The 10,911-nt window shown below is 53.1% G+C and overlaps 1 protein-coding gene across 1 annotated transcript; it reads right to left on the minus strand.

Annotated features, from left to right (window-relative positions):
* Positions 1 to 750: 750 nt before the first annotated feature.
* On the minus strand, positions 751 to 3,065 carry LOC129345545 (proton-coupled zinc antiporter SLC30A1-like). Its single transcript, XM_055002785.1, has 2 exons — positions 2,555 to 3,065; positions 751 to 1,478 (listed from the first exon to the last, which is right to left on the minus strand). The coding sequence occupies exons 1-2, from the start codon at positions 3,063 to 3,065 to the stop codon at positions 751 to 753; spliced, it is 1,239 nt and encodes a 412-aa protein (XP_054858760.1).
* Between the last annotated feature and the right edge of the window lie 7,846 nt (positions 3,066 to 10,911).

The raw sequence follows: 10,911 nt of genomic DNA on the forward strand, positions 1-10,911 counted from the left end.
CTCCACAGTTTGACACTGAGAGATCTCTGTCTTTCTGTGCCACACCTCTGAAGATGCCAGTCACAGCTGCTGGCGAAACATCAGGAACTACAATGCTAAGACCACAGCGATACAGCCTGGAAAATCCACCATTATACTAGAATCCTTTTTTTTCTCCTTGCGGTATGGGCTCAGATGTGCAGGAAAACAAACCGTGCACCAAATACCTTGCTGTACCTTTTTGTGCTCCCACAGTATTATAGCACAGTTACTTAAAGGTTATTGTATGTGCATAAATCTGCCTTACATGTCTGGACAATTCTGCTAGGCCTTATAGATCACTCTGTTCTTTGGGGTGTGGACCATTCTCCTTTTCTGGCGATTCTCTCGTGGTCTGTAGCAGCCTCTAACCAGGAGCTGTAGCCTCTACAGCAGATCCGTGGATGCAGAATGCAAGAGTAGGGGTACCAGTTCCAGCATGGGAAACTCCAGGAGATTTGGGGGGCAGAGCCGGGGGGTGGGGGAGCTCAGCAGAGATGTGACCACTATAGGACTTCTGTTTCACTGAGCTATACCAAACAGTCCGCCCATCTGAAACTGCCATTTCCTCCAGGAGGATCTAATTTCTGTAGTCTGGAGATCAGTTGTAATTTCAGGAGAACTCCAGACCCCAGTTTGAAGTTGGCAACTTGATGCAACTGTAGAATTCTAGAACCCTCTGGATCACTTTCCTCCATGCCTATCTGCCCTCCAGGGATCAGTCTGCCCTATTCAGACTGTGGTCTCATACTCTGTCATTACTTTCGACCCAGGAGCCAGGTACCTCTCGTGTGGGGCCTGGCTGCCCCCTCTGTGGCATTCCTCATCCCAGTAAGCACCCAGCTCCGGCTGCACCGTGGCTGCGTGGATGCCGTGCTCACAGAACACCTGCTGGACCCGGTCCATCACAGCCTCATAGGCAGCAATGTCAAAGCAGTATACCTGGGCTGTGGCCACCAAACTGCCTGGGCCATCCAGCTGCCAAACGTGGAGCTCCCGCACGGCTGCCACGCCTTCCGTGGCACGCAGATGCAGCTCCAGCAGCTGTAAGTCCAGGTCCTCTGGAATGGCCTGCAGGAGCACCATGGCAGAGCCACGGAAGACTGGCCACACCAAGAACAACAGGGCTAGAGCCACGGCCACAGCGAGTCCGGGATCCAGGTGCAGCAGCCAGCAAGTGACCTGTGCTTGTTGCAATGACTGAGAGGCAGATGAGGACCAACACAGGGCTCCAGTGCAGTGCCTGAAGCAGGGTGTGTGACTCAGACATGGAGTCCACATCATATGAAGAACAATCGAATACAAAAGGACAGCCACAGGTCCCAGACAGGGCACCATCCAGCCACAGCAGAGAGCTTGCCACGGTCCAAGCTTGTCCTCAGACGACTCAGGGTTTGGATCTCTGCCAGGCTCCTCTAGCCAGGGCTGACACTTGGGTGAGGATTCGTTCTCCAGAAGATCTAGAAAGGAGGGAGAACAAGAAAACCGAAATGGAGGGAAAGATTACCACAAATAGTCTCAGAAACTAGAAGAACAAGGCACATAAGAATAAACCTGGAAGATCAGATCCATCCAGTTTAGCATCCTGTGGCTGAAAGTGGCCCGCCAGCTGCCTTTGGGAAGCTCAAAAGCAAGCCCTGAATGCGATTACCTCCCTTTATACTTTGTCCCTGGGATCTTGTACTCAGAAGTATGATGCTTCTGAACATCCCTTTAGCTGCCTTGGTCCTCGAAAGACTCATCCTCCATGTAACCAGTTATCATCAAAGCTTGTGGTGGCAAAGTTTGTGAGTTCATTATGTATTGTGTGAAAAAGATAGTGCCTTGCTCCTCCGTTTTTGGGGGTGTGAGGGGAGGGAAGCAGGATAAAATATTTAAGATAAATAAATAAACGCACATGTTGTCTGTCCCGATTCCAAAAAAAAATCAGCTTCCATTTAGCGACTCCAAGTTCTGATAGTTCGTGTTGTGCTGCTGAAGAAGCAAACTGTTTTTCAAAAGAGGGGGAAACAGGCTTGCCTCTTCGGCAGACAATTTTTATTGTGGCCTTAAGTATTACAATTTCAGATTACTGAATTGCGGAGTCCATTACCTCCTCTCGGCCCTAAGATTCCATAGTTCTAGTTAATTAAACAGAAATCCAACAGCACCTTTAAGACTGACAAAACTTATCCCAGCAAAAGCTTTTAGGAGTCAGGGCTTACTTCATCAGATACATGAAGATCACATCCACAGCAGAGACATTTCCACAAGCTATTATATTAAACTGACTGTCCTCTCTTTGTAACATCTCTCCACTCCAGCTTTTCTGTTGTTTGTCACTTTCAATATCAATATATCTGTGATGGATGTACACTTCATGCAGCTGATGAAGTGAGCTTTGGAACTGATTGTTTTAGTTTTTAAGGTGTCACTGGACGTCTGCTTAATTTTGCTGCAACAGACCAACTCAGCTACCCCGCTGGAATGGTTTTAGTTGAGGCCTTCCTTCGCTGTGTCCCCCTTCTGTGCCCATAAAAACACATCCCAGACTCACCTTCCATTTCCTGGGCAGAGCTGTCAGTGCGTTTGGTTTTTCTGCTGCAGCAGGGTCTTGGGCTTGGGGCTGGATGGTGTCTTTCATGCAACCCTGCCCTGGCCAGATGAATGGGGATCGCCACTGCCCCGATGCCCATAAGCACGAGGGTGTGCTCTGTGACTTGTGGTTCAGCTACCCTGCGGAATGCCTCAGGCACGAGAGCCAGGCTCAGGGAACTCAAGAACACAGTGCTGATCACGGTGCCTGCTACTTGGGCCCGTGCCCATCCAAAGGTGTTCCTCTCGCTGGGGCATCCTCCAGCGGCCAGCCAGACATCAGCCAAGGCCACCCCTAATGCCAAGGCGCCTGCCAGGGTGTGGAAGGCACAAGAAAGCAAGAGGAGGGAACCAGTGGCCCGGCTTGCGACCACCTCCACCACAAAGAGGGAGATGGAGAGACAGAACTGACTGGCCGGCCAACCTGTTGATCCTACAGTCCATCGGGACCCCACACTGGTCCAGAATCCCATCTGCACCTTCCTCTTCTGCCCAACCAGCTTCCAGTCCACACTGCCACTTTTGTTGCCCTTCTCTGCTCCAATCCTCTTTCGCTTCTTTAGTACATTCGCTGCACCTTCAGGGCCTTGCCTGCAGCTCAGTCTCCTTCCAGTCCTCTTCCAGTTTCCACTTGCCTCTTTTTTGGGCCCTCTTTCAGTCTGGACTCTGTCCACTCCTGCCCTAGCAAGTTGCCCACTTTCTCGTTTGCTGGCCCTCCTCGCTGGCCTCTGCCCTGCTGACTCTTCCAAGTTTTGCTCTTGGCTGAAGTTTTGCACTCTGAATGGCTGGTGCACACAGCCCCACGGGCTCCAGGGGTCCCTTAAAGAGGCAGTTCTCTCTCACTTGCTCTCAGTCTCTTTCTCTCTGGCCCCATGCCCAGGTTTCTACCAGCTGCAGAAGCGAGTCATAACCATGCATGTGATTCTCCTTTTCAAAACAGAAGTGTGCAGGGGTGGGGGGGATCCCTCCAGTAGGGTACAATATTGTTCTTGCAGATGGAGGGGGAGAAGAGTGTTCGCACATTTATGACTCATGCAGCTTCCCTCCCCTCCCTCCAAACTGCCCAGCAGCCAACAAGCTTAGTGAATGCCTGTACCAGCTTAATTGGGGGCCGTGAGTTTGGCATAGAAATGCCACACTGTACTTCATGCATTTTGTGGCCTCTTAACCCTACTGTTCCCTGTTATTAAGAATACTGGTATGACGTCTTGCTTGTGAAACTCAGGACTCAAAAGCAGCCTACAAATCATACAGTCAATCTAAAACAAAAATGCATCAAGGCATTCATTGCAAACCTCAAACTCTTTCTTGAATTATTGCTGACATCACGACATCACTTCCAGCTGAGAACCTAGAAGTGAGATTTCAGTGTCCCTGACACTATAGGAATTCCTGCAATCTCTGTGGTCAACACCATAGAGATTTGGCGAAGTTCCTAGACCATCACCAGCGCTTCTCCCCTCCTCCAGCAGCACTTCAAAACTTTATTTCAATAATTGAAAAAAGGCTCTACCGTGCCAATTGTTGCCAAGTAGGCCCCCTCCCCTGCTTTAAAGCCTGCTATGAACTGTGCTAAAGTTTCCTGCGTTGCTGTTTCACTGCTGCACAAAGACTGCTCTGCACGTGTGTGTTCTGATACACGTGCCAGTTTCCTGCCTGCGTGTCAATTACCCTGCTGCAATAGACTGTGTAGTTTACTGACTCCATGTTTGGTTAACTGCACAAAGGACTCTCTTTCTGGGCAGCCCTGCCCTGACCTGTATCTGGACTTCCCAGTGTGTGTTTGGACTCTGTTACAAGTGTTCCCCGTGCCTGCTTTGCCATCTGCCACGGACCGTGCCTGTTCCCTGCTTTGGACTGTGTTTTAAAGTGTTGTTCCCGCTGCCTCCATGGAAGCCTGCCTCATATGGGCCCAAGCCGCTGCTAGCAGCCGGGCGCCAGCCGGGGAAACCTCCAGCGAGCCTGGCTAGGCGCTCCCTGGTCAGTTCCCGCATGGAGCCTCCCGCGGGTCGGTCCCCGAGCTTGCCCTCGCTACCGGGCAGCCTGCTATCCAGCCCCAGCCATGCCCAGCCGGCATCCATGTTCTTAGGCAGCCAGAAGACCCTGGGAAGAAGACTGCTTTGAGAAGCCATTTCGGCGAAGCGGGCACACCACGTCCGCAGCGAGAGCCCCTCGCCCTGCTCTGCATATCTTAGGAGCCGCCCCGGAGAAGAGCTAAGTGCTGACCATCCCAAGCACTTAGAGAATGCATCTCAAAGAAACCTCCGCATTCCAGAAGCTGATGACATCAGGACAAGCCCTGTCCGCTGGAACATCCATTCAGCCCACTCGGATTTCCCCCTCCCTCTTTTGTCCCCTCTTCCTGAGGTGTCACTTATCACAATCTGATTACCAAAGTGGCCCATCCAAGCCATTCAGTAGCCCATTAGACCCTTTGTTTTAATCTGTGAGAACCACCAAGTACAGCACCAGCCCCAGGGTACGTTTTGGGGTATTTAAGCTGGTCTCTCAGACCACTCGGGGCCTCGGCCATTCCTATCCAGACTTCCTTGCTGTCCGTCTGTGGTTCCAGTGCTGGCATTGGGCCACCTCGCTGTTGTGTCTCTGCTTCGCTTCAGGATAAGTGAGTATTTCCCCTATCATCGTTGGGAACCAGCTAATGCGAACGTCTCTGTATTTCCTACTCTGTATTTCTTAGACCTTGTATGTTCTTTGTATGATTGTGCAAGCTAGGCTTACGCTACACTCAATACACGTGTTTGGACCTTACTCCTTGTCTGCCTCTTTTTCACTAGAGTGTCTGGGATCGGGACCTCCGTAAACATAGGTTATGATCCTCGCTTAATATTAATAGTTACAGACTGCTACAGCTAATTCCCCATTATAATAAAAGAGCAGTTCTGGTAACAGTTTACTGGTGGAGAATGCGGGCATAACCCAGTTCGTGTGAATACACGTGAGTCGACACGCGTGTCTTCAGCGAACTGACTTAGAGGAAAATTTTCCAGACCTCAGTGTAAAGAGCGCAATTTAGCTCAGGGAATTAAAAGTGTGAGTGTGTGTGGCTCTAGCGAGCATTTCTATCTTGTGGGTTGGCTTTTCCCCATTTCCTCCTTCAGCCAGCTTTGGACTACTTGCCTTTTGTGGTGCACCGCGAGGCCCTCCAGCCGTTATAACCGGTGTACTGTGGGTGAGGACCTCTGAACTGGTGAAGTTCCTGGCCACCTTCCGGGCCGCCTAAACGCGTCTATGTGGGTGGGATCCCAGAAGTAGGCTCTATAGATTTATATATATCCTGAAGCAGCACATATAAAATTCTCTTCCACCCTCCCCCGTCTCTCCTAAGCCCGTCCAAACCCCGTTCCTGCCAGCACTTAGGCTTCAATCCCCGCTCCGGAGGAAACGGGAAGGGATCGTTAGTCCGTTTGGTTGTTCAGTCAGTTTAGCTTTGGGAATCTGAAGCCAGGTTCCTGAAGCCCCGCGGCAGCCGGCCGCACCGTGCTTAAGAGTTTTAAGTTAGACTCTTGGGCGCCTTTCCGCTTGCGAGTTTTAAGGTAGACTCGTGGGCGCACCTCGCTTGGGAGTCAGTGGGACTCTTGGGCACACTTCTGCTTGGGAGTTGTTAGAACTCTTGAGCGCACCTCGCTTGGGAGTACAGTAAGCTTTACTCCTGAGCACTTTTGCTTGGGGACGTGCAGAGGCAGTCCTTGAGCGCTTTCAGTCTTTTGGTCGAGGCTTGGAGACAGTTTAACCGTTTGTCTCTGAGCACGAGGCCTGGGGACACTTTGAGTTTAGTTCTTGGGCAGAGAGCTTGAGAGCATTTTGGCTTCTGAGCAGAGGCTTGGGAGCATTTCTGGTTGCCTGAGCAGAGGCTTGGGAGACCCCCTTAATTGCAGTTTCTGAGCAGAGGCTTGGGAACACTTTCTGGTTTTCTGAGCGCGTAGGCTTGGGAGACCCCTGAGCTTTGGTTTTCCGAGTAGAGGCTTGGGAGACCCCTGAGCTTTAGCTTCTGAGTAGAGGCTTGGAAGCACTGAGCGTTTTTGGTTCTTGGGCTTAGAGAGCTTGAGAGCACCCTCTGAGCCAGTAAACTTTTCCTGGTCCCGTGGCTTGTAGGCAAGCTTGAAACGGGAATAGGAATTTTTCCTTCTCCCCCGGTGGAGAAGAACCGAGTGTAGGACCCTTAAAAATCCCCTTGTGAACCTAAAAGTAGAACCTTAAAACCCCCTGGTAAAAACCCTTGAGGACCTGAGGGAAGGATAAACCTCCCAAAAGGAACATAGAGAGGAAGAAGTTGTTAAAACCCTTGAGCAGCTTTAATCGCCCCACCCCTGGTGTCGCTGATCTACTCTTTAACCTCCCCCGAGATCAGCCTTAAACGAAAGGAAAAATGTACCGGGCAAACCCCACCGTGCCCCGCCTGGAGAAGTGGCTAGTGAAGAAGGGAGATTGCCCTTGGGAAGCCGGTTCCTTCAAGGGACCCGACCCACTCCAGATAGTTAGAAGTGCCTTCCAAGATTTTTGTGAGAAAGAGAAACCCAAGTCGAGCAAGAAGGACAGATACGGAGCTTGGGCACTTTTCACTGCCTTACAGGACAGCGTGTCCCTGATAAATAAATTACATATAGCGCAGGAAGATAGTGAGCAGGAGATAGAGAGGCTTAGAACAGCCCAGGACAGAGAGAGGAAGGAGCTAGAGGAGAAAGCCAAACGAGAACAGGACGCCCTGCATCTAGAAATCCAGAGTCTCAGGGCCAAACTAGTCGAACAGGAGAGAGACCATGAGGAAAAAGCAGTTGAGTGGCGCGCCGAACGCGTCAATTTCATATTAGAGAAGCAAGGACTAACTACCGCCCTCCAGGACGCTCAGCACAAGGCTGAAGCGGCCACCGCTCGTGCCGATATGGCTGAGCACGCATTAACGGAGGGACAAGAAGAGATTACTAAGCTCACCCATGCCGCCCGGTTCATGGCGGACCACAACCAGTCTAAAACCGCAGCCGCGGACCATTCAGCTTGTAAGAGGGAGCTAGAGGCCCTAAAGCGACACTTGGGGATGCAACAGGCCGTAATTTCCGCCGTGCACCCCTCAGCCCTCTTGGCCCTCCCAGAAGATAGTAAGGATAGCTGGGCATCTCAATCGCCCCAGCCCGAGGAAGCCCCACAGCCCCTCCATCCAATAGCCACTAAAGAAATTGTATCCATGGACGAGGATGGCAGGAAAACAGACCGGGTCGTTAAGGAAACCCGCAATTGGAGGCCTGATGAGCTCCAAGCCATAGCAGATCGCATGGGACCCCTAAACCGAGACACGGCCATCCAGTGGTTCACCCATGTGACCACCTCCCAGCCCTCCGCTAGTGGTTCCGATGTGGCCCAGCTGGCCCGCCAATGCGCTGCCCCTGAAATAGTCTCGGCCCTGAATGCCTATATCTCTAACCGAAGGTTAGCCACCCGCAGTCAGTACGGAGCAATTAAAGAAATTTGTGCATTCCTGTGGCCCACCAAGAGTTTGAAAGCCCTGTATATCGCAGAGTCTCAAAAACCTGGAGAGGACCCAGAGGCATATTTAGCTAGAAAGCAGCTTCTTGCAGAGCTAGCAGATGAAGTAGATCTGGATGCAAGCGATGTACCCGACTTTGACGAATTAGAATTCAGGAGAGCAGTCTTAGATGGACTCAATAGTACCACCCGCCTAGCACTAGCAGGAGTGGAGCCCGGGAGCATCTCATGGGGAGACCTGGAGGCTCGCATCAGAAGCATTGCTGGCCTGTTGCGAGAAACCGGCGCCATCCGCCATGTGAAGCCCCCGGCCTCTCGTAGGAAGGAGAGCGAGCCGATAAGTGCAGTCACCTATGCCAATCATGGCCCCCACTCTCAGTACCGACCACAGGGACGCAGCCCGTATCCGGAGGCAAGGGGAGGAATCCTGAGGGGAAGGAGCGGTAGCTTTAACCGGGGAAGGGGACCGAGGGACTACCGTCCGGGAGTTTCCTTTGCGCCTACCCCGAGTTACAGTTCCTCCTCCCAGCAAGGACCCCACGAGCCCCGACTACAGGATGCACCCATAGCCCCTTCTCACTCGCGAGCATCGCACCCGTACCACCATCAGGTCTACCCGCCTCCAGATCAGTCTAATGCTTGGGGAGCATCGCAGGGCGACCACGAGGGCTACCGGGACCGCGGCAGCACGCCCCAGTCCAGGGACTCCCTCCGTTGGGAACTTTGGATGCGCCTCAAGAACATTGGAGCGAACATGGAGCTCTTCGACGGAAAGCCCACGTCCGTTCTAATGAAGGCGATCATGGAGTGGGAAGACCAGCAGCAGCCCCCAGTACCTCCGTCGGCGCCCCCTTTGCTGCCAGACCCTCCCTTCTCGAGTCCCCCGATAGCTGCGGTTCGGGAACGCCCGAGCCCCAACAACCCCTTTAGAGGAAGCGCCGCTTCCACCGATCAGGGTGCAGGATCAGAATAGGGTTGCCCCGAGTCCCAGTCTCCCTCCGTGGGCATAGTTGCCAAACTAAAGCCGGACACATGGGGGAGACCGACAGTGAAGGCAGGGATCGGGACTCCCGGGGAAAAGAAGAAGCCTGCCACCCTCCTCATAGATACCGGAGCTTCACTTAATATACTCCGGCCCACCTTAGTTGCAAAGGGCACCCAGACCCCCACAACCATGCAGCTCGCCGGTTTTGGAGGCGGCACGCAGGAATCCCCGGTCTGGCAGGATATCCCCCTCTCCGTTGGGAACCTGGCCACCCGGATTTCGGCGTGCGCAAACCGGGGAGAAGACGATGGACTTTTGGGCATGCCATTTTTCCGTGCCGAGGGACTGACCATTGACTTAGCGAACGGGCTCCTGTGGCGCATCCCGGGAGGCCCAGACTTTGTTAATGCAGTCCATCGATGCGCAGCCCTCAAGGCCCCCCTTCCTCTCGCCCCCATCACAGGAGACCCCTGGGTTCAGGACTTTCCCGAAGTGTGGGTGACAGACAAGGCCGAGTGTGGGATAGTGAAGGGCGCCTGCGTCCTGATTGAAGGAAAGGACCCCCCTCCCCAAAGACAGTACAAGTACCCAGCAGAAGCTGAGGCAGGGATAGCCAAGACCATAGAGGGACTCCTTGAGTGGGACGTCATACTCCCGATGCAGTCCATCTGCAACGCCCCATTGTGGCCAGTTCTGAAAGCAGATAGAGTGACCTGGAGAATGACGGTCGACTTCCGTGCCCTGAATGCCACCACCCCTCCAGTTGCCCCGGTTGTGGCCAAGTATAATGAGATCCTAACGGCCATTGCCGCTGGGTCCCGGTTCTACTCGGTCATAGACCTGGCCAATGCTTTCCACTCCATCCGGTTGCATGAGTCTTGCTGGTACAAGTTCGCGTTCACTTTCCGCGGCCAGCAATACGCATTCAAGCGGACCCCCCAGGGATTCCACTCCAGCCCCAGCATTTGTCATGCCCATGTAGTTCAGATGTGGGAACGCCTCCAACCCTCCTCGAGGCCCCACGTACTGAGCTACGTGGATGACATTTTAGTCCACGCCCCCACGGAAGAATTAGCCCGCCAAATCACCAGGGAAGTCCTGGAACTCCTCCGCGAGACTGGGTTCAAGGCTAGCAGGGAAAAGGCCCAATTGGTTCAGACCAGCGTCAAGTACCTGGGTCTGACCCTGGGACCCGAGGGTCGCACCCCGGACGCCCAGCGAATGGAGGTCATTTCCAAGCTGCCTGCACCCACCGATGTCCCCTCCCTCAGAGCCCTTCTAGGAACTTTTAACTTCTCCCGAGACTTCATCGAGTCCTTTGCAGACAAAGCTCGCCCCCTTTATGCTCTCCTCAAGAAGAACACTCCCTGGGAGTGGGGACCGGAGCAACAGACAGCCTTAGCCGAGCTAAAGCGCAGTCTGGCCGCAGCCCCGGCCCTAGCCCATCCAGATGTTACCCAGCCCTTCTTTATCCAGTTAGCAGTATCAGACAAGAGCATAGGAGCCACGCTCACCCAGCAGCAAGCAGGAACCGCTAGAGTAGTAGCCTATGCCTCTCGCAACCTAACCGCAGTAGAAACTAAGTTTAGCCCATGCGAGAAGACATGCCTTGCTCTGGTTTGGAGTCTGACCCATTGGGAATTTATCATAGGAGGTTCACGTACAATAGTTCAAACCACTCACACGCCCCTCAAATATATCCTGTCGGGAAAGATACAAGACGGACAAGTTTCAAACGCCCGCATAGCCCAGTGGACCCTGGCCCTGGTCAACCGCGGAGTAGAATTTAAAAAGGAGACCACTGAGCCACCAGCCCCCTATGGCCTGTTAGTAAC

The sequence above is a fragment of the Eublepharis macularius genome, chromosome 1 (genome assembly GCF_028583425.1).
Source record: "Eublepharis macularius isolate TG4126 chromosome 1, MPM_Emac_v1.0, whole genome shotgun sequence".
NCBI classification, from domain to species: domain Eukaryota; kingdom Metazoa; phylum Chordata; class Lepidosauria; order Squamata; family Eublepharidae; genus Eublepharis; species Eublepharis macularius.